The sequence below is a fragment of the Scatophagus argus genome, chromosome 13, assembly GCF_020382885.2.
Source record: "Scatophagus argus isolate fScaArg1 chromosome 13, fScaArg1.pri, whole genome shotgun sequence".
NCBI lineage: Eukaryota > Metazoa > Chordata > Actinopteri > Scatophagidae > Scatophagus > Scatophagus argus.
The window spans coordinates 7408051-7431976 of record NC_058505.1 but is presented as its reverse complement, the minus strand read 5'-3'; the positions used below and the strand labels follow the sequence as shown (position 1 = coordinate 7431976).

General features: G+C 41.4%; 2 protein-coding genes across 6 annotated transcripts in view; one reads left to right on the top strand and one right to left on the bottom strand.

The window, feature by feature from the left end:
* Positions 1–151: 151 nt before the first annotated feature.
* Positions 152–21022, top strand: lpin2 (lipin 2). 5 transcript variants are annotated; one of them, XM_046408953.1, is made up of 21 exons: positions 170–304; positions 4606–4635; positions 6079–6279; positions 8820–8915; positions 9545–9921; positions 10022–10129; positions 10245–10371; positions 10473–10812; positions 10904–11003; positions 11155–11342; positions 11626–11719; positions 11807–11876; positions 11987–12079; positions 12188–12270; positions 12533–12680; positions 13065–13213; positions 14395–14481; positions 14933–15085; positions 16564–16678; positions 17451–17554; positions 18043–21022. In XM_046408953.1, the coding sequence occupies exons 3-21, from the start codon at positions 6088–6090 to the stop codon at positions 18185–18187; spliced, it is 2769 nt and encodes a 922-aa protein (XP_046264909.1). In that variant the 5' UTR covers positions 170–304; positions 4606–4635; positions 6079–6087; the 3' UTR covers positions 18188–21022. The 5 variants fall into 5 exon arrangements, with proteins under 5 accessions (XP_046264908.1, XP_046264909.1, XP_046264906.1 ...); XM_046408950.1 differs by lacking the exon at positions 170–304 and adding an exon at positions 2944–3725 and having other exon boundaries at positions 9548–9921; XM_046408948.1 differs by lacking the exon at positions 170–304 and adding an exon at positions 2945–3725.
* The window catches only part of emilin2a (elastin microfibril interfacer 2a), a 16112-nt gene continuing 12604 nt past the window's right edge, over positions 20419–23926 (bottom strand). Inside the window, 3 exon segments of the mRNA XM_046408947.1 lie at positions 20419–22292; positions 23458–23598; positions 23772–23831. Of these exon segments, the coding sequence (XP_046264903.1) occupies positions 21958–22292; positions 23458–23598; positions 23772–23831 (536 nt within the window). The 3' untranslated portion in view covers positions 20419–21957.

Sequence of the window (23926 nt, the reverse complement as noted above, 5' to 3'; positions counted from 1 at the left end):
ATGTGTCAATAAATATCCTGTAAGGTGAGCTGCTCAGGAGAAAGACTTACTCAGCTGTGTAATGAGTAACTTCAAGTCAACCCTGAAAAATGCGTCACACCAGCCGTGTGAGTGCGCTGCCACTGTGCGGCTCCCTGTCCCATCAAGCAAAGCACCCTGTTTCCAGCCGCACCAGTCAGCCACGGTGGTCCAGGCACGGACACGTCAAGAGGCTTTCCGGGAGTTTCACGGACAAAGATATGGGGACTCGCTGAAGACACCATCAGGTCCTTCGCTGGCAGCATCCCGCTGAAGTAACCGAGAGGTAAATAGCTAGCAATAGGTTGATTTCACCCCGTTTTGTCGCCGCTCGCCGCTGTGATAATGTACATTTCTGATTGGACCGTCAGCTAACGTTAGCTAGCCTGTGAGCTGGCTAAATGATGTAGGTACGATGTATTAATTTAACCCAGAGACGTAGCTAAAGGGATGGAAATGCATTCACCACTTATCAAATTAACGTGAGCACTTTACGTTAAAACCAGCGGACCAGCGTTAGCAGTGACTCTCGCCTGTTACCGTTTCACTGTTTGCTCTTTGCTAACGGTAACGTTGAAGCTAGCCGAGGGTTAACCGATTGGTAACCGGCTAGCTGAGCCCCGTCTTCATTCATTGATTTTTTCCTCTATGCTATTTTCTGCTCCACATTTTATGACTTAAATCTCCACAAATGACAGGCTTTAAAGTAAACACAGTAAACAGAATTCCATTTTTTTAATTTTTGCTTTCTGTTTGTTTATTTCCGCAATATCCGTTCATGTAGCGTTAGAGCGCTGGTGTTTTCACGTTACTGGTGGCATTTCGATATGTCAGCTTTAGTTAATCTCCGAAATTAGCTTCTTTTTTTTGCTTTGGCCCGATCATTGTGCGATATGCTTGTATGTTGTGTTATTTCACTTTTTGTTGTTAGTTCACTGTCACAGACGTCTTTCTTGACTTGTGGGCAGCGTTGCCACCTCATCAAACAAACGAGTGCTTGGTGCTTGGAAACACTGCAACTAACGCCCCAAGATAACTTATTTTGCAGGCATTTTATGTAAATGTGTAATGTGAGGTGCTGTCACTGATACCGACAATTAATCATTGACACCGAAGACCCAGTGTTGAAACAGCTGTGTTATGACACCTCATGGAGCAGTAGAATTAAAGTTAATCATCAAATTAAAGTTAATGGAGTCTAATACAACAACAACTTTGCGTTTAATTCTGTTTCCATAACTGTTCAGTTCTTGGTGAATCTGCTCTCTAAAGATAGGTTGAATTAATTAATTAATTAATTAATTTTATAAACTCGTGGTCATTTTAGAGGTTGTAATTTGTGGAAGTGTTACACCATATTGTGTTATGCAGACTAAGTATTTGGAAAACACTCACACATAAAGTAAACCATAAAATCATTGTAGCATTGAAGCAACGCCTTCAAACAGATTTATTGCAGGATTGTTGGAATGCGTCCATTAGCTGGGTCTATCTAGTAACCTGGTATATGTTGTTCAAACTGGAGTGACTTGCTCTTGGTTTTGGTTTTGACTTGAGGTGTTACACAATGAGTTGGAATGAAATCTCAGAGAAGAAGGCTGTAGTTTATACAACATGAAAAGTATTTGTCCAGATTTTCCTTTTCTACCCTTACAGCAGCTGAGGAAGATTAGGTAAATAATCGATTTGTTGTATCTTCATTTTTGAGTCTTATTTCTCACAGGGTGCAGCCTCAATTCTTCATGGCTGATTTGTGTTCGCCTTGGGCCGTTTCTGTTTATATATCACCAAATTTAGCCAGAAATCTCAGCTCAAGACTAAAGCCATTAATTTGTCAATCCAAAGAAAATTAGTTGTCAGTTGTTTGTATGTGATTAATATTGATTCCAGCTTATTATAAGTAAAGATTTGCTGCTTTTCTTTACATTTGTGATAAACATCTTGGGTTTTGGACTGTTGGCTGGGTGAAAGCAGCAAACTGAAGATGTTGCTTTGGAAAATTGTGATGTGACTTTTTTCCATAATTTTCTGACAGTTTAAATTAATCATGAAAATACTCAGTAGATTAATCAGCAATGGAAATAATCATTAGTAGTAGTCCTAATCATGACCTTAAAATCTGTTGATTTAACCTCAGTGCTCCTATGAAAAAGGCTGTGTTCTTGGACTATAGAATGTGTTAAGATGGAAGCCAACCCTGGTCTGTCTGAGGTTGTGGTTTTCATGGTTTATGTTACACACATAATGCGTAGGCTCGCTTTGGTACGTTTTGTTGTAACCTAAAACTAGCAAGAATGTAACATGAGCCTTTTGTGGTCTGGTTGGCCAGCTGTGTCACAGGACTGATTCTTTTGTCTCCGTCAAAACAAATATGCCTTGGTTCTTTCCAGACGAGGACTATGAACTAGGATCATACTACTCAGATGCCTGGTCTTGTAATTTGAGTACAGTATGTTTTTTATTAAAGGCAAGGGCCTTCCACATTGATTCTTGTATAGGTCATTCAGTTACTGTTGGGTTATTTGTGACTCGGGAGACAGCACAAATCCTCAAGTAATTTTTATACTCATAATGTTTCATTTCTGAAAGTAAAGTATTAATCTATTTATGTGTGACATAAAATATTCACAGAACAAACAGAATCGAACCGAGAACAGGGTGAGGATGACCCAACAGTCTTGCACTCACTGGGCCCCTGTGTTGTTTGATAGTGTTTACAAAATCCTTAGCAGATGGGACAGTTGGAATGAGGCCCTCTTGGAAGAGCCATTGTCTGTTCAGTTAGGAATTAAACCAGGCAAGAGAATGCTGGAAGTCACAACCTCCTAATGTACCCACTCCATCTGTGCTGAAGGTAGATATGATTTAAAATTAGTGCAAGTCTAGTCTAGTCTCTCCTCCTTTGTCTAATCTTAGCAATTCCTGCAAAGGTTAAGCTGTAGGTGTTATTGAACGTTCACCCTGTTCTTTTGTGATCACATGTCAAGTTGAAGTTTAACCAGCAACAAAAGATCAACAAGCTACAGTCCTGTGTACTGAGTATTCTATTGGTTGAATCCTGCAACCAGTCAATGTCATTAACCTCCCTTTTTGATTACTCATGCACAATAACAAGCACACGCCGTAACGGCTGGTCTGTACATGTGACTGCGTAATGAACGTCACACGTTGGAGTACTGCTCGGTTTTTTTCCCTGAGCTTGAACTCTTATCAGGGAAAAAACACTGCCCTTCAGAGGAATTAGCTGTCCCTTATCAGCCTCACACTGCTACCTGAAAGACGCCATCCCATTGGCCGAACCCGTTGTGTCCTGTCAGCTGACTGGATGAACCCAGTGCACATCCTGCAAAGAATAGCCTCCAGAAGAAGGATGACAAAGTTTATGACAGCGTTGCACAATCGCCACTGGCGTCTGATAGCAGTGTACCGTACTAGTATTTACCGCTGGGAGGGTTACACCAGTGTGATTAGGTGGGTCATATCTGAGATTGGATTCAGGATGGCAGGGTGGCAATATTATCATAATCTGAGGGAGGAGAAAAATGGTCCCATTGGAGTATCATGAAGCTGGTAGTGGTGCTCCACTAACGGCAATGAAAAGACAGAGTTCCTGGGGGGGCAGGGAGCTCCTGGGAAGCCACACAGAGGACATCACAGACTACAGTGAACAGGATGAGTCCTCATCTCTGAGGTCGTCTTGGTCCCTGGTGAGTCAGCAATGGCAGGTAGTCACAGCTTGGGCCTGATGCTGGAGGATCTGCTTCACTCTTGGTCATCCCATGTTTGAATTGGCAGGTTGTTTGGATTATTGTTTTTTTTGGGTTTTTTTTTATTGCAGCCCAGCCTCATGGCTTAATAGTTGACCACAATTATTTGTCACACGTGGCTGTAATGTAGATGACTGAATGTGGATGCCTTTCCACATAGTCATCGAGTAAGGTAGGGCCATAACTAACAATTGTTTTCATTACTGATTAATCAGCCAGTTATTTTCACAGTTAATCATTAAGTCTATAAAATGCCAAAAAAATGTGAAAAATCATCACAATGTCCTACTGTCCAAAGTGATGTTTTGTAATTGCTGCTTTTGTTCAAACAACAGTCCAACAATTGTGATGCAGCAGTACTGGTATCAGTCTCAGGTATTGTACTTGTACTTGGTCAGAAATGAAGTAGTACTGGTGCATCCCAAAGACTCTTCATTTGCTATTATAAACAAATCAGCTTTACTTTAAAAAGGTGGAATCAGCAAATGTTTGACATTTTTACTTGAAAAATAATTGATGGATCATGGGAATAGCTGGCAGTTAAGTGTCTCACAATCCACTAATTAATCATCTGATTGTTGCAGCTTTAGTGGTAGGGCAGTGTTGGTCCTTAATGTTAAACATTCTCTATATTAGGACCTTTATAGGTGTCTGGAGCCTTGTTGTTATCTCTGCGTATGGCGGTGGCACTGTGTTAATGTAGGGGACTGGAGTGTTGCGCTTTCTGCCCCTACAAGCTGACATTCTGTGGTTTCAAAATAAAAATGAAAGTTAATTACATAATGCTTCAAATTTTTACCATATTTTATTTGCTTGACAGTTATTGGAATCCAGAGCTACAAAAATACAGGTAAATGTGCAAACATTTGTGAAATTCATCAACAGAATTCCATGTGGACAATTTACCTCTGATTCTGGCGCAGTAGGTGTGATTTTATTTGTTTATTTGTTTTCCTTTTTACACTCTATAGCATGTATGGGTTCACTTTTCCATCTGAGATGAAGGATTTAACCTAGCAACTTTTTTCATTTTGATTCTACTGGTTACTTTCCTTCAGATTATAGTTTCCCATCATCCTTCAGACGAGTGCCTTTTAGGTGCATGTCAGCCAAAGGCCTTAACTTGAATTTTTCCATTCTCTTTGTCCACAAATATCACTGAGAGATTCCTGTTGTTGACAGAAGGCCTCGCATCAAGTCATCTCAACCCCTTGACAACCCCTGATTTCGACTTTGATTTGTTGCTGGTTTCCTGTTTGTTTGAGAATTACCCTGCATATATTAATATTTTTCCCATTAGCTTACTCTCTAGCAAAACATATCATGCCAGTTTCCCATATGCCACATTACCACCCTTGCACAAATGCCCCTATTCTCTGCCCTACCCGCCCTTACCCCCTCACTGCTCTCATGGCTAGAAACTGAACAAAAGGTCAGTGTGACATAGAAGCATTTCAGTTTACATAAACCCAATGAAGTCAGCAAGGGAATGTGTTTATAAGCTCCACTGAACTAGACCCTGACCCCAACAAACCAAAATCATATTTAGACACTCTCTGTCACAGTGAGCGAATGGCTGCAAATTCATTAGAGAAGGCACAGAAGGGCTGTAGTGTTTGTGTGATTATGCACCATTACCCCAGACCTGCTTGTATAATTTCTTTCTCTGATTTAGTGGCTCTAACAGACTACTTGTAAATTAATTTATAGCCTCACAAGCTGCTTCTTCCAAGTAACAAAAAATGCTTTGAGAAAAATTGGGACGTTCAGCCTAAGCCCGTGTAATTGTAGCCACAGCACGATGTTTGTTTTGTATTGTATGCGATATATTCATATGTACAGGGAGTTATGAATGTAAACAGGAAATCAGCTTTTTCCATTCTATCAGGGCAGTGGGAACTCTGTGTGGTTGCCCCAGCTCATTGTTTCATCCCAGCCGTCAGCCCCCCTTCGCTGATGTTGCTCATGTGGGACAGCAGCCAGTGAGAGGGAGACAGTGGCACCCTGGCAGTCTGTATGCGGGTCAGGAGATGACAGACATTGCAGGCAGGCAGAGTTGGAGCTGAGAGGGGAAACAAGACAGTGCATCTCTTCAGAAGAAGATACTTAAAAGAAGAGACAACAGTTGATAGACTGAGAGTGTGCACGGGAAATCCAAGTGCGAAAACTGTCGGAGTCAGTGCCTTTTGCAGGCCAAAACGGTCTCCGTCTCTGGACTTTTGATGAACAACACATCCTCATCCTGTCTTTCCCTTGACTCAGCTAACATTTTGTTTGCTTTCCCTCCCTCCAGGCGGACACCATGAACTACGTGGGCCAGCTGGCAGGTCAGGTGCTGGTCACCGTCAAAGAACTGTATAAGGGCATTAATCAGGCCACGCTGTCAGGCTGCATCGATGTTGTGGTTGTCCGCCAGAGAGATGGCACCTACCAGTGCTCACCATTCCATGTACGATTTGGCAAGCTGGGTGTACTGCGCTCCAAAGAGAAAGTGGTAAGTTTAAGAAGTGTGTGAGTTGTGTCCAAGTAACAAAAATACAGAAGTTGTGGTTTTGTATTTCCACTTATTTGCCTGTTTAGTCCAGTTAGTCAGTGTTTGTGTTTATAAAATGTGCTTTATTGACATCCTAAAGTCTATAGCCACTTTAGCCTTCCTCTCAATGAAATCAGGATGTGGATGACCGATATTGAACGAAGTCTGTGAAAGTGACACTGCGGTTTTTCATCTCATAGTGTAATGTTGCACTAAACAGGGTGATGATGCTCTCATCATTTTTATTGATATGTTGAGGTTGATGACCTAACATTATGGAATATCTTCACCCCACAGTTAATTGTCACATCAACATAAGGCTGTTAATATTTAATCATGTTTACAGAGGTTTTGTTTTCCTTTTGAAGAAGCTATATCACTTTACTTTCACATTCATAAGTTGCAGTAAACCATGTTTAAATGGAAAACATCTTTCACTTGGCTTGTCTGTGTGCCTCACTGATAATAAGTTATCCCACTTAGCAGTCAGTTTACCAAATGTGATATCTTGCTCTTCAGCCAAAATTAATAGCTTCAGTGGCACACTTTTGAATCGTTCAGAAAGCTGTTAAGTTCTGTTTCAGGAGCATGCATGGTATGTTCTAGGCTTTTCTTCCTCATTGTTATTAGCTGCTACTATATAGTCTTTCCTGGAGAGGAGGTTCAGTTAATCGTGGTTCAGGAACAAAGGTGCTATTTTTAGGAATCACTTCCCTCTTGAGAAAATTGCATTTCTGTAGCACCTTTGCATTGACCTAATTAATGGGTAGGGAGAGCAAGTTAAGCCTGTTTTGTAGTAGTTAATGTAGAACTAAATCAATTTTTTTGTTTCTAAATCAGCAGATGTACCTGAAGGATTTAATAGAGATCTGCTCTAGCATGAGATAACGTGACCTACCTCATGTGTGAAATTGATTTTACTTGTGTTTATTAGCTTATATAAAGATTCAGAAAATACTCTTTGGTGTGTTCAGTTATTGATTAGTAAAGGCTAAAATTAGATGGATGATAATGTCATATAAGGCTTTCCCACCTCTTTGCTATCAATGGCGAACTTGTCCTTGTTGTCTATTCTTAGAACACTGATGGTGTGCTCTGACTTGAAGAAAGCTTATATTTGCATGCTTGTGAAGCAGAATGGGTGATGATTTGTGGGGGACTGACACTGTCTAACCACCTACCCAGAATGCTGATGGGCTTGAAGGGAGGACTGAATGAGTGGTTCCTATGGCAACTGCAGCACAACTTGAATGTGTGGGAGGGGGAGGAAACGTGAAGAAGAAGGCCTCAACAACAAGGGCTGTTGTGTAACAGTTATGCATGTGTCCCTGAGTTCACTTACCAGGTCCTCAAGGGGTGCTGTTAAATATAGGGTTTTTTTTTGAAGTTACTGGACCAAATAATTTATGTGATATTTGTTCCTTACATGAATATGTGCTTTTTTCAAATTCTGAGTGGGATTGAAAGGGTAGTTGCCAGCCAAATACTAATTAAGTTTTGGCAGTGGATAGTGTGTCTGTACCCATACACCAGTCACTTTTGCTGGCAACTAGAAATGTGTTTTAAGTACTGCTTGATTCAAAAAGAATTTGGGGTAATTACTAAGCTCAACGCTGCATGAATAGTTCTACTTCTTTTCTTTCTTTTTTTGATGAGAACTGAACAGCTGCACTGGCTTTTACTGTCTGAGAGAAGCAACCCAATATTATGCCTTAATTTTGGGCATCTGCAGGCACTCATTGCCTCCTATAATTCTAGTAATCCAACATGATGTTGGCAAATCTACCAGTGAAGTGACCTGTTACCCACTGTGAAAGAGGACCCTTATTTATTCTGATTCATTATTAATTGGGCATTGAAATTCCCAGCCGTCACTCACCGTACATAAATTCCCTTTAGTAACCCAGGGGGGCACTAAATCTTAAGGCTGCCAACAAACCACACCATCTGTGCAGGGCATCAGCAAAAGATCCAACATAACAGATCACAAAAAAACACAAGATGATGTTAGTGGCCACCAGTTGACAATTAATACTGATGGTTTGGTTGCAAGCTGTCAGACTGGGCAGAGCACTTGTGAGTCAAAGTGTGCCTCCTCCTTTGCCATACGTGACCTGTTTTTTTTTTTTTTTTTTGCTTTTGTGATGTCAAGTTTCTAAATTGCCTCAGGTACGCTTAGGGTTTGCTTGGCAAACATAATTGGTTCTGTTCTACTGGCAGGCTTCACAGAATGCATGCCCAGAGGACCCATATGCTTGTTAGGGTTTTGTGAAGCCCCAGAAGAAAAATGGGGCTGTAAGTAGCTGCAGGCATTCTGTATGGCCTGACAATATGTAAGCGGTATAATAAAACAAGACCCAACTTGATTTCAAATCAATGAAAAAGGTCCATTCAGGCTAACAAATCCATATATATGGTACATTTCGGTGATGTTTGATTTACTAATAAAAAGTACTTGACACTCCTGTACATTGCTTGTATTTTCTGCCATATTCTTGCAGATCGACATTGAGGTGAATGGAGAGCCAGTAGACCTGCACATGAAGCTTGGCGACAATGGAGAGGCCTTTTTCGTACAGGAAGCTGAGCAGCAGAATGTAAACACCCAATTAACTACACAAATTAATCAAGACCACAATTTTTTCAGAAAAATGTTGAGGGTTATTAACATAAAGTTAGCGTAAAGTTAGTTAACATAAAGTTATCTAACCCTAACATAAAGTTTTGTCTAGATTTTGTAGAGATTTAGATTTTAGATTAAATTTGATCAGATACTGAATGGAAGTATTTTTCTTTCAACATCTTTCCAGATTTCTAATTTGTTATGTATGTATGTTATGTTTGTTATGTATCAAAATCTTTTAGAATGAGATTGTTTTGTGTTTCAGTGTAGCACCTGATGTTACCATCTCTTGATGTATTTGTCATTCAGTGGCATTTAAAGATGCCAAACAGTTTTAACAGATTCAGTATTCATGACAGCAGAAAGACAATATTTAACACAATATTTGTACGAAGAGATTGTTCCAGTGTGGTTGTTAAATTTTATAAGTGACCTATTGCTTAAACTTTGTGAAGTCTTGTTGTGACAGCTCAGCAACGACAGCCCTGTTCTACTGGGCTTGAGTCATTGGCTTAAGCAAGGGATCATTACTGATGCTTTTGTTTGCACATGTTTAAACATATCTCAAGTTCCTACCCTCTCACTTGATTTTTTTTTTTTTAGCAGATTGTCCCTGCTCACCTAGCCACCTCTCCAATCCCCACCGAGAGCCACTTGTTCTGGATCTCAGAGGTTGAGCACAGGGCAGCAAAAGATCTGGAGGATGACCCCGCTGACCCAGAGGACCCGCCTGAGCCTCCCGCACCAAGCACCGTGGCCACAAAAAAGAAGAAGAGACGGAGGAAGAAGCACAAAGGAGATCCCCGAAGAGAAGAGCTGACCCCGCCCATGTCACTCACTACTGGTAATGCTATTGCTGCTACTGCATCTGCTGCTACGACTGCTGCTACGGCTGCTGCTATGTCCAGCACTGGGCAGAATGATGAGATTTTTGAGATGGACCTCAGCTCGGATGAGGAAGCTGCAGCCCGTGTCTCAAGGTACATTCAGAGTTGATGCTCTCTGCTGTACACAGGATCTGTTTAGATGAAAACTGCTTGATTTGTCTCATTACTTAATCTGTTTTCACCCTGTATTTAGGTCACCCTCAGTGACCACAATGCGAGACATTGACCCCAAATTACCCGCAGCCAGACATAACCTTGAAGGTTATCCACTGTCTGATGGAGACTGGCCAGCAGACGACAGGTGCGTATTAACATGAACATAGAATCATCAACAAGACCGGAGCAAAGACAAGTAGACAAATAGACTCTGTCTTGATTGATTGATTTATTTGCATTTGATTATCTTTTCCCCTTAGTCATGGCTTGTCGCAGGCCTTTTCTCCAAAGAGTGACTCTGAACTGGTGGTCAGGCCCTCGGAGAGTCTGCTTAGAGCTGAGTCACACATGCAGTGGACTTGGGGAGAGTTTCCAGAAACAGCCAGGGTAGGCACTTCTCTCCACTATCATTCTAAAGTTCATAGTTTTCAGGTTATCCTCGTCTTAGTCTTAGCAACTGTTTTACCCCCCTGATATCCATTATACAGGTCACCAAAAAGGAGAAATCAGAACCACTAAAAACAGTGACCATCACCCCATCGGAGAACACTCACTTCCGCGTCATCCTCAGCTCTGAGGCCATGGAGAACGAGACTGATGTTGGAAAGGAAGATGGTGCCTCCTCCTCCTCAGTGTGTACCATAGTCAAGCCGGAGCCCCGCACTCCTATCACCACTGTAACACCAGTGAATCCTCTCGCATCAGTCAGCACTCTAACCTCTGTGAGTCCCATAACATCCACAGAGCCTCTGGATGTGCTGCCAACCAGTGTGGCAACCTCCACCCCTTCCAACAGCCAACAGAGTGATTCACCCTCGAAGAAGAAAGGTTTGTGCATTTGGTTCTTTTGTTCCGTGTTCTCATTTGCACTAAGTACGACTGTATGTTAACCAGTGGATAATTCTGTTGTTGAATAAAGGTGTTCCAAAGAGGAGCCAGCATCAAGGTCCTGAGGATATCTACCTAGATGACCTGAATGTACTTGAACCTGATGTTGCTGCACGATATTTTCCCAAGAGGTTAGATCATAAAACGAGGCAACTAATTAATGTGACTACTTGACCTATTTTAATTGAAAATGGAAAGCTATATGTGGTCTATTTTAAAAACGAAACATAGCAAAGAATAAAGAGTGGTATCATGACATATTGTTCTCTTTTGTTGCTCTAGTGAGTCTGAGGCAGTGACTAAACACTGGATGGACTCAGGGATGCACTCTGGTTCACAGTCTCCACAGTCAGTGGGCAGTGCAGCAGCTGACAGCGGGACTGAGTGTCTCTCTGACTCAGCTAGTGACCTCCCTGACGTCACTCTTTCTCTGTGTGGAGGCCTCACAGAAAGTGCTGAAATATCCAAAGGTACACCAAAATGGCGTTCATAAAAAATGCAATTGAAAGCACACTTAGTACTTTTATGCAAGATGGAAAGTTAACCTCAGCCAGTAGAGGCATACTAAATTTATTGTGTAACTACAAAGTATATTCTCTATGTTAGAAGGCACTCTTTTGGCTGATGTGGCTGATGGAAGAAAAAGTTTCCTGACCTTTCTGTGTGGCTTTAAGTAAGATTTTATGGCTCACCACCACTGACCTTTTCATCTGCTGTCTTTAATTAATGTTCCTCTCCCTTCTGTGTTTGCAGAAAGGTTCATGGAGCATATCATCACCTATCATGAATTTGCTGAAAACCCAGCAATTATAGATAACCCCAACCTGGTAGTAAAGATAGGAAATAGGTAAGTAAGCATTTTTTGATTTCAAATGTAAAATGTACTAGAAAGATGTGGTCAGTGTTGTCTCTAAATTAATGTCTGTGTTCTCAGATATTACAATTGGACACTAGCTGCACCCTTGATTCTAAGTCTGCAAGCATTTCAGAAGAATTTACCAAAGGTAACTATGATCCTGTTTTTCTGTTCTGTGTATTGTCAGTACTTCTGGATTGTTGTAAACTGGCAAATAGCTCATCATTAACCGCATTTGTCTCTTTTTTTTTTTTGTAGGCTACAGAGGAGGCCTGGGTGAAGGAGAAAATGCCAAAGAAGTCAGGTCGCTGGTGGTTCTGGAGAAAAAGGGCGGATAGTACAATCAAGCAGGTGTGCACATTTTATCATAAGACTCACACCTATGTGATCACATGTACAGTTTTTTCCTTTCATATCTTTGTTTATATGTTGGGGTATTTTCCCTATTTATTCTTCCAGTCGGAGGCCAAGCTTGAAACTAAGGAGGAGTCTCATCTGGAGGAAGAAGGACCCTCCATAACTCAGGAGAAACTGCCCCTGCCGTAAGTGGTGCCAAGGGTTTTTGATGCTCACGACACAAGGCAGTTCATGTGAATTTAGTGATTTTGAAATGGCAAAAAATATCTATAGCTTCATGATTCTGTTTTATTATTACAACTTGCAAAATCACATTTTATTGTGAGAAATTGAAGCCGACAGACAGAGGTGACCCATTATGTTAATCAGTTTCAGATGTTGAACAGTTTAGAAGTTGCACGAAATAATTAAATCCGATCAGAAAATGGCAATTTCATTTTCCCGTAGGCCTAAAACAGGAGACTCCTCCAGTGATGAAGAAGCCAAGGAGGTGAGCGCTGCATCCTGTCAGGAGAGACTGCAGCCAGGAGATGGTCAGCACCACTCCAGCCCGCACGCTTACAGGAAGTCACTACGCCTCTCATCTGATCAGATAGTAAGTGTTTTCCTTCCTCTAAATCATCCAGCCTGCTTCTTTAAAAGAATAGCATGTCCGGTAACCTGCAGAATGTTTTTAAGTTGTACTTTTATCACACAGTTTAATCCTTTTAGTTTAAAAATTTCAGAGTAGATAATTGATCAGATTACAAACAGTGTGGGGCACGCTATCTGTGTTTTAAAGGGTTCATTTTGTAGTGTAGAGCTCCCTCTGCTGGCTACATCTGAACTTCATAGCGTGATTTCACTTAAATCCTGTAGGGGGCTCTGAAGACCTGCCTCTGTTCTTTGCAGCCTAGCAAAGCCAATCATATATAAACACGTTAGTGAAGGAAATTGCCTGTGCCTACACACGCCTTCACTGTTTTCTCTGTGTTACCAGGCCAGTCTGAAACTGAAGGAGGGACCCAATGATGTGACGTTCAGCATCACCACCCAGTACCAGGGCACATGCCGCTGCGAGGGCACCATTTACCTGTGGAACTGGGACGACAAAGTCATCATCTCCGATATTGATGGCACCATCACTAAGTACGTGCTGTCAAGTCACTCTTGTCAGTTTCAGAACCCCTCTAAACAGAGTAATTATGCTGCACTTATGTGGGTTATTGTTCTACTTTCATGTTACAACATAGCACATGAATGTACACATGAATGCTGAACAAGAATCTCTTCTAACACCTTCAGCTACATCAAATGTGGTTATTTTTTTAGTCAGCTTTTATATAATATCATCCTGTGCATACCTATAATGTATTCTTAATAAAAACCAAATATTGATAAGACATGAAGAATGATTTTGTTACTCTTAGGACTCAAAACCTCTTTTACATTTTATAAAATACAGTGGTTTTCTCTTTTTTTCTTTTCAAGAAATAAAGTCATTTGTGCATTAACAAGGCAGCATCTGTAGAAGTGCTGTTACATGAGCTTTTCATTGCTGCCGATTGCCCTCACTATGTGAAACAGTGCAGCTCATTGGAGGCTTAATGTAATCACCACAGATGGTGGTGGACGGTGACCTCGGAGAACACTTGATAGGTTGGATGATGTAGAGTGAAATAAAATGATGAATTAGTTTGACAAACCATTTCCCTTCTGATACATCTTTTTTTTCTGGACAATTTCATGTCCTTGTCAAACAGCAGATATTAAGTCCATAATCTGATATTATTTAAGATTTTTAATTGTCTTAAATCTAACTTCGTCTCTTTTGACTCAATCCTAATGTCTTCGGCCTTTCTGACACCCGCTCTTAGGTTCATAGGTGGTCAACATCAAACAAGTCTGGACTGACTGGAGCTTATTATCTCTGTGACCCTTTAGGCCAACCTGTGACATGCGCTTTCTTTGAGTAACAGGGTTAAGAGCACAGGGACTATAATGAGCCCATTTACATTTCACTCTTTACACACAGCCATAAGCTGAGGTTGAGACAGCGCCTCCCCTATGGGTCAGTAATTCCTCATTAGTGGGGAAGAGACCATAATGTTCTTTTTATGATGAAAAGTGGTTATGGTGCTTTATGTGACCTCTTTTGAACGGCTGCTACTACCGATCTGCTTCACTTTCTTTCACGCATGTTTTGTCTGACTCTTTCTCTACATCTGCTACAAGTTTTTGAAGCCAGATTTGCAGGGGTGTCCCCGACAGATGGGGATATCTCTGTCCTTATTTCACTAACGTTTGTATGTGTTTCTTTAATGTTGTAGGTCAGATGTGTTTGGACAAATCCTACCACAGTTGGGGAAAGACTGGACCCACCAGGGCATTGCCAAACTCTACCACTCAGTAGCTGAGTAAGTGCACTACAGCACTGATTAATCACATAGGAAGGTTGGATGCTTTTGTTTAGTGGTTAGAACTGTCTGGGTTTGATTCCCAGCCGTCTTTCTTTGGAGGTGATATTTTCTCCCAGGGTTTGCGTGGGGGTGCTTTGAGGTGCATGACTCAAGGAGGTTTAACTATAATCAAGACATCGTGAGCCTCCTTCGCTCCTTTAGTCATGCAGAGAATAAAAAATACAATGCACATAGCAGGAAATGGGCTGTAGTGACCATTAGCAGTAATAGTAAATAGAGTCTTTTCTCTGTAAAATGTTCTTTGAATTGGTTTGACTTCTGCACATTATGAAAGCATCCAATGCAGCTGATCTAATTAAATGCTATTCTTGGTAGGTTGATAATGATGGTCATGATATTTAACTGTATTGGAACAACCGTTAATGAGCAATAACCTTCCCACTGGCAGGAACGGCTACAAGTTCTTGTACTGTTCAGCGCGGGCTATTGGCATGGCGGACATGACAAGAGGTTACCTGCAGTGGGTCAATGATGGGGGCACCATCCTACCCCGTGGACCTCTCATGCTGTCTCCCAGCAGCCTCTTCTCTGCCTTCCACAGGTACAAGAATATACTTTAGAAATGATTACCAGTTTCAGTGTCATAAAGGCTAATATTTCTCATTCCCTAAATCATCACATATGTTAAATCCTCTTTATTACCGAACCAACTGATTTCATACCCCCTCGTATTTGTCTCCCTTCAAGCTATAATCCTTTCTTTGTCTGCAAACTTAATTTCAGATTAAATTTCAGCAAGTTTTTTCCAGCTGAAAATCCTCTCCAAAGCCTCATTCATTATAATTAGCCGTTCATATTCTGATGTTGTTAAGGCTACGGAACATTCAAACTCATGAATCTCTAACTAAGTGAATGCTAACTGTGTTGGTTGCCTTGCTGCCAGCTTCTAGAAATACACTCATGTTCAGCATTTTCTTGCGGTTTCTTAACGTCTTCGTTTTTATTTCCTGGGTTACGCAGTCGCTTCTGAACACACTTGAATTCTTTCTTCAGAGATGGCGAAAGCCTTGAAGTCGTCACCCTTAATGTGTGATTGACATGTTTTTTTTTCTGAAAGAGCTTAAGAGACTGTCATTTGTGTTCATTTTTCAGCAAAAAGAATGTCAAATTGAATATGCTCCATGATACTGAAAAGGTATTTTTGTATTCATTGCACAATTTAGGTGTATTTAGTTGCAAATTTCTTGGTCTTGGTAAACAAGACTTAGTACATGTGACCAATCTGTCGTTAGTAGTCAATGGAGCTCGGCAACAGTTAATATCTGCATATTTTGATGTTAATTAACACTAACACTACACGTATTGTGACTGCTGTAGCTTCCCGTGGATGTAAATGTCAGTGGCTCGTTGGGATCACTAAATTCTTGCGCCCGTCTTCCACCCTCTGGCTTAATTAAGTGCTGAATGCACACACCACACAAATGGTAAAATACAGGCCTTGTTATGCCATAGGCCCATTATCAATTTCACGCACGTAACATGGCCAAAACCAGTATTTTTTTATTTATATATTTCTTTTAATTTGCACCCATACTCTCTGCTCAAAGGTCAGCACAAGTAGACAAACATTCTGTTTTGTTGTTTTGCAGAGACACTGCTCTGCTGTATTTCTGTTTAAATCATACGTCATGGCCGTGAGATTTTTCTGTGACCTTTTAAATTTTATATCGTGTAAATGTGTCACCAGAACAACCTCCAGCATGTGGATTTTTGTGAGAATGTTTTCAGGTCTCACATATTTGCATTATTTACATGGCCCTCTTGCTTACCTTCACGCGTAACTTAAACATCCCTGCCATCCCCACGTTTGGTCTAAACTTTTCCTCCTTATGCTTCACACAGTATGTTGCATGCATACCTACTGCTTGTGCAGGAAAAAAAAAGCATAATTTAATCTAATGAGAAACAGAAAATTGAGAGAGAGGCTAAACGTGTATTTGGCCAACGTATCTAATTCAGACTCAACCCACGGTGAGGACATGTACATGTGTGTTTAATCAGATTGTCTGCTTGTTTCAGGGAGGTGATTGAGAAGAAACCAGAGATCTTCAAGATTGAATGCCTTACAGACATCAAGAACCTGTTCCAGCATAACAAGCAGCCATTCTACGCTGCCTTTGGGAATAGAACTAATGTGAGTTAATGGATGTTTGAAGATGTCAGACTCCCAGACATTAGAGCGCTTGCTTTTTACATGTCAGAGAGCTGTGTTTTCCAGAAGTCGATGCAGTCATGATGTATTGTGAGATCAACATGACAATTTGGCGATCAATTAGCAGACACAAACGTATGAAATCAGTGCTGGGCTGAACCTGAGCTGAGGTCACTGGCTGGAGTATTGGTCCCATGTGACAGGGTCTGTGAATCGGAGCTCCAGCTGGGCACAGCGTCTCGTCTTCAGCTGCATAAACACCAACACCCAGATGAAGCACTGGGTCGGCCATCAAAACTCTGTCTGTCTGGAACTCTGGCCAAAGAATAGAAGACCAAAAAAATAACACACACAAACACACACACAGTCTCCCACTTGCCCACCAAAACATTCAGTGTAGAAATATTGCCATTACGTGCATTAGGTGGAACACAAACAGGAAATCTGTGGTTAATGTTATTAATGTACTTATGTCAGTTTGTACCAGCGTCTATTATGTATGAGAACAACTTTCTGAAAGTGACATGACAAAATGTGTTCTCAGATGGATTTTAAAGGTCCAGTCACTAATTTCTAACCATATGAATGACAGATTTATTCAAAATTTGCACTTTGTGTGTGTGTGTGTGTTTTTAACTAATCTCATACTTGCCTTTGTTTTCAAAGAGTTAGGAATGCAGTTTATTGCAGTTGCATTGGTTTTGCTTACATTTGGATCACAGGTCGACTTTCATTCCATGTTGTCTCTACGCAGGACGTTTTTGCCTATAAGGAGGTGGGAGTTCCAGTGTGTAGGATCTTCACAGTGAACCCAAAAGGAGAACTGATCCAGGAGCAGACCAAGGGAAACAAGTCCTCGTAAGTATATTAACTGACCGCTTTGGTGCGTCTCACCATAAAGATTGCCAGCAGTAAAGATCAGACTTTTGTAAAAGGCTTTTTAGCATCTTTCAGGTTTGTGTTGTAGTTGCACGGCCCCCAGCTTCTGTTTTGGTTTATTTTCACCGCTCTCATCAACCTCGTTTCCAGAAGCAGAAGTTCTGCTTAGTTGACTGCCCACTTCCTGTCTAGCTCCAGTCAAAAGAAAGAAAAAGTTAGCAAGTCAGCTGCTAAGTGCTTCACTGTTTTCATCAGCCAAAGTGCAGGATGTTTCCTCAGGAGTTGGTGGAGAACAAAATGGAGCGTAAATGTTAAGGCTTAAATTTGTTTCCTGGACCAAAACACGATTTCAGATTTGTGCTAATTTTACTCTGTGTTCATTTGTTTTTGCTTGATTGCCAACTAGCTGGAAGTAATCATTTCAGCTTTCAGGATTTAACTTTCTTCCCTCGTCTCGTTCCCCACAGTTACAGCAGGCTCAGTGAGCTGGTGGAGCATGTGTTCCCTCTGTTGAGTAAAGAGCAGAACGAGGCCTTTGTCATGCCGGAGTACAGCTCTTTCTGCTACTGGAGGCAGCCCATACCATTAATCAACCCTGATGAGCTGCTCTGATCCAGCGCATATGGATACTCAGGTATTCATATAGATGCAGTTGGGCTGTGCACTTGGATGCATCTCCAGTAAACAAATGGACTGAACCCCAGACTTTCCTTGTGTAGAGTACTCAGACCTGCGCACAAACATCTCTACAGTGAGCGTCACACAGTAACAGGGCTATGGCCATAAACACAAAGAAGTTAGTAAACTGTAATTAGCCATTGAAGTGATTTAGAAGCTGCAGAAGAAGAACCAGAACAGTAAATCCTGGTGAATCATCCCTAAAAATTTTCTTCCCTGAGAGAGTAAAGACTTACCGCCAGCTAAACTATCATCTTTCCTCATGCCTGCGGAGGATGATCTGCATTTGCCATCAGGGAAGGGACTGAAACCCCACACGAGGCATCAGCCCATCAGCAACAGAGTCTGAGCTGTGCAGACGGAGAAGACATTGTTTTCTCGATGCACTTTAGTCAGATTTTCTGAAAGCCCCGAAGGAGCAAAATAAAATGTTCAAAGTGAAAAAGTACATACTGTTAATTAATACGGCGCAGGCAGTGTACACTGTCCAATAGTCGTGGGCTGGTATTTTGCTGTGGCTGCTGTTTACCTACACGCAGGTATCCAGCCTTTATTTTGTGGCTTTCTTCTGTTCTAAAACATCAAATGAAACAGTGAGAGTTGCTGGCAAATAACTACTGTGCCACATACAAACCGTACACAGTAGTTGATTTCCAGAAAGCTACTGTATGTGTTGAGTTTTCTTCCCGACTCTCTTGATCTTGGACTGACTGTAGTCATTAGTTTATGGTTGGTGGAACTGATTTCAGATTGTTCTTCCCTGGAGAGCTTAAAATGTTTGCGCTGAATGAGTCATGTTTGGTATTGCTATTATTCAAGGGCACAACAGGGACATACATTTGCCAACAAGTATGTGAAGATACACAGTCACATGTGACTTAAAAACAAAATGAAGCAGCTTCATGGCATTTTGTCTTGGTGTTATTTTATTATGTTTATTCTGTTATAGGAGCTCCTGCGAGCCAAGTGGGTTCTGTTAACAATGCAGTTATTATTTATGGTAATTGATCCGTTATCCGTTAAGTTATTGATTTCTATCGTGATGCCTTTGCTTGTCTGGAAAAAGTAATTTGTCACCAATGCAATGTTGAAGTACTTCAAACTTTTTTTGTATAGTTGTTCGCAGGTTAAAATGCACTAAACACTAACTACTAGGCCTTGTACGATCTTTTCTTTTCTTTAAGTTGTGTACCCTGTTTTCAGACCGATGTGTATTCCTTGTTTTACAGTGAAACCTTCGACACACATGTTCCTTAGTGAACCTCAGAATCTGCAGCTTTAGTATTGAACTATGTGTGTAAATGGAAAAGATGACGCTTGAGTTGAAACGGAGGAAATAAGCAGATCTGGAGAAGGAGCTTAAAGTGAAGGATTTCCTTTTGCGACGTCTTCTGTAGGATGACTTTGGGGTGATGTGTGTGTGTGCGCACACCTAATCACTGAGTGCTGCTGCTGTTGTGGGTGACAGGATCATTCACCCTTTGCTCGTGTTCCCTCAGTGGCTTTACTGAGACTCATCCAACGCACTTTGTCTAAGCTGCACCCAGAGACGCAACTCACCTCCCCGCCCACGTGCACTTCCCCGAAGGTCTTCATAGACAAAAGACAAGAGTTTGCAATTATTGCAGGATAAAGAGTTTTAGTTTTACTTCTTTGTTCTGCGAGTGACCTTCTGACACCACAGACGTATCGTATACCCTGATAAATGTCAGTTAAAGTAATTGTTGAAAGGAGACTTGTGTTTGTAGGTTGCAAGGAAAAATTTGATGATTCAGAAACAAAATAAATATGTGTGTGTGTGTGTGTGTGTGTGTGTGTGTGAGTGTGAGAGAGAGAAAGACAGAGCGGGATCCAGAAAAAAGACTGATCCCCTCTCTGTGTTGACCAGAGGAAGAGCCACTGGTTTTGTTTGGAGATAAACAGGAAATACTTGACAGTGAGCAGGAAGCTCTTTGAAGCGCTTCACTGGCATTACGTGCGTGCGCGTTGTAGGAAAAAGCTTGTGGGCAGACGTGCCACTCCGAAGACGTGGATCATACCTCCTGCACAAGCGTGACAGTAACGTGCTAATATGTGCTAGCGTGGGGTAAAAATCAGAAATGAGCAGCAGTGAGACCTGACAGACAGAACCATTTAATAATGAAGAAAAGCACAACTGGCGTTAATGGGCACATCCGCTATTAGTCGACATCATTTGCCCGAAGTGTTTCCGCGTTCACTCTGTAGCTCAGATGTTTTTGTGACGTGTTCTGCCTTGTTTTTTCTTCTTTTTTTTTTCTTGTTTTGCGTGAAGTTTGGTGAAGTCAAATAGATTTATCTTATTATTAACAAAATGAATTCCATTCTTTCTATGAAAGTAAAGTATCTTGTGTGGAAGAATCACACTTCATCCTCTATGATCCTGGGATACGTGGTATATAATATTGTAATATTGTTCGCTCTCACTCTACTGCTGTGGAAAATGATCCAGTGTATGTGCTGATCATCACATTCTCCTGTCTCTGATGCCTTTTGTTTTATTGTTTCTTATAAAGTGTACGATCTTTTGTGGGATGACGTTTGTTTCATTCTGCTTGCTCTCTGATTTGCGTCTGACCAACAGAAATACCTTAATTGTATGCTGTGTTTGATTTGTATAGAAATGTGGTTTAAAGTATGTTTAATGAACAAAAATACATTGTAAGAAGGAAAAAAAAATATACAGGCCTAATGAAGCTAACAAAGTGTAGCTTGTGGACATATTTGTATTCAATAAAGTTTCTAACTGAATACTTTTGTGTGTGCTCCACTGTTCTTGTCTAGTTCAACAGTATCTACAAGGTAGTGGACTAACCTCTACTCTGATGCTTATTTTTTTTAAGCAAGAATATGTGAAGGAAGTTATTTCGGATCCCTCAAGTAACTCCGGACGTCAGTTTGTTGTATTGAACCTGAGATCTTAAAAAAATGTATGAAAACAGTGATTTGGCGGACTGTAATGGCGTTTTTCCTCTTTATTTGGAAAGGTCCGCAGAGGCTGAACTTAAGTCTAAACACACTCCTCCTGCTTCTGAGAGTTTGCTGTTGGAATATTTTCTAAATCTCAGGAGTGAAGAGAGGGGAAATTTATTTTACACCCACACCCACTCTACGTAATGACCCAAATGGGGTTTCTAACCTTGTCTTTCTCAGTGCGGTTTCTGAGGTCGGCCAAGTGTGTAACATTAATCAAAACGTGTTGTCTTGCTTAAACTTTTCATGTATGTTTATTCATCATTCTCTCCTACCGTGTGGATTTTACACAGAAAAATGGAGTTAGCTCACACATGCTTTGTTGCCCCATCAACAATATTCTGTAAATCGAGTCTGAGGTGGTTTTGTTAAAATAATAACTTCATTTTATGCGTTTTAATGTTAATTTATAAACACTAATATACACAAGACATTCACAATAGATACAAAAAAGGCAACTTGATAGTCAAATATATTAGAAACAAATCCTGCTTCTTGTATACAGGTATATTTGGAAAATGGCTTACAAACTGCAAGGTAATAACAGCTTAACTGAATTTATAACTGAGGGACTTCACGCAGTGGTATTGCGTGGTAGAATAGCTACATCAGAGCAAATCGGTAAAAAGAAAACTAATTTCTTCAACATGTCCTTCAGTCCAATGATCTGGGAACAAACCAGTCCTTAGTGTTCCTGCCCAGCTGAGCTCCAGCTATCTTTTGGCCTGTGGTGCGTACAGGAAGATGGCGCTGAAGGTGGAGAGGATCTCCCTGGCCTCGGTGGTGGCCAGCTGGCCTTCGGTCCTCACCAGGCCCACGCAGTCTCCTTTCCTGAGGGGCAGGATCAGGCTGAAGGACACCGAGCCTCCGCAGCCACAGTGACCACCGGCTGATCCCCCGTGCTGAGCAGCCAGAGGCCCGGCTGAGCTCTGCAGCCTCTGGACGCTGCGGTTAGACACGGACAGGACAGCCTGCACTCGGTCACCTAGCCGTGCAGTCAGCAGACCTGAAATCAGGTATCGGCCATCCAGAGGGACGGTGAAGATCCCTGCAGAGATGAGACAGGGGAGGGTGTGGGCAAGATCAATAATGAGTTTGTGAAACAGAGTCAGACTGTCCTGTTCTTCACGGCGCACATCCCTTTGCTAAAGCCACAGTCAGGTGCCCTTATGAACACTGAAACAGGTTTTGCTTTGTGTAATCACAGACCATGAGACAACTTCCTCATTCGTTCATAAACGTATTCAAAGGATAATCTGTGGCTTCAGTTGTCCAAATTAGTCGAATTAAGTGGGTATCTGCAATTACAGTCTTTTTGCTGCTAAATCTTGTTACTGTGCTTCCACTGCATCTCAACGGGGGAACCCAAAGAGGGAAGTATTTCACAGCTGACTTAAAATTCAACAAGCTGTTGTCAGGGAAACTGGTCCCTGAGCTTCAGTACATAACAATGCAGGATCGTCCACAGTTACGGTGTACAGTTCATGAGTCAAATTTAAGTGAATCCTCACACATGCATTCATTTTCAGATGTGAATTACACATTTCATTACACGCACCGGTTTGGTAATGTATATCTGCATACTGTGTAATTGTGTACATCTTCAATTATTTTATCTGCTAAATGCTCCACTATGTTCACCAGCTGGTCACTAACACTGTCTGATGTTTGCTGTTGGGCAGGCCTGTCTTATTGCGTTGCTGTCCTTTTGTGTCTTTGCAGTCCTGGTCCTTTGGTCCCTTGTTCTCACCTGTTGTCTTCACCCAGAATATCTTTGTATCTCCTCATATTTGCATCGCTTTTCCAGCCTTCTTCCTCACGTCTGCTCTGCTGGTTTGTGCTTGGGATTGATTGACGACCTTGGATCGCCTCATGGCTGAACTCTACGCTGCCTCCTTTGTTTCTCTGCATCTGAGCGTCAGTTATTTTTGAATTTCCCCTGTGGAGATGAACAACCTATCTATCCATCTATCTATCTATCTGCAAACGTTACAGCAGGACCTGAGAGCAGGATCTGCCACATGTTTCTGCTGGTTCATAAGTCATGACTGAGAAGGAACGTGTTTGTTAATACATTGTCTTTTTTAAAGACAAAAAGCAATAAAATCGGTTCTCTATGTAATTTGAATATGGATTCTGTAGGACTGATGTGAAATGATCATATCCGACGAGCTGATGGACAGTATCAGTAACATGTTGTTGTTGTTCTGTACCTGTGTGGGGGTTGTAGTGTCCACCGTCATTGACTAGGACTCTGTTGAAGCGGATGAAACCAAAGTCTCCAGAGATGGCCTGCTGTGTGAGGCCGGCAGAGAAGGAGAAGGGATCTGCAAAGGCGCCATCGACGACTGAAGCTGGAATGAAAAACACACAAGTGAGTCCGTCAGTAAATCACAGTTCCAACTTCATATACAGTAAGTACAAGAAAGCAGCGCTCTTTATATATGAACTGCTGATTTGTGTGCTTTTTTTTTTCTTTATTGAAGCAAACACTGAGATAGAGGATGACTTCAAGACTGGATTTTACCAGGCGACTGAAGCGGACGTTGATGCATCGGGTTCCACGGCATCTTTTCTGCTACAGGAACTACAAGGTACAAATAAGTAAAGTGTTGTTACATTAAGTATCTTTGTGTACCTTTTTTGCGGTTGGTAAATAGAAATAGATTTTTGAATATAGCA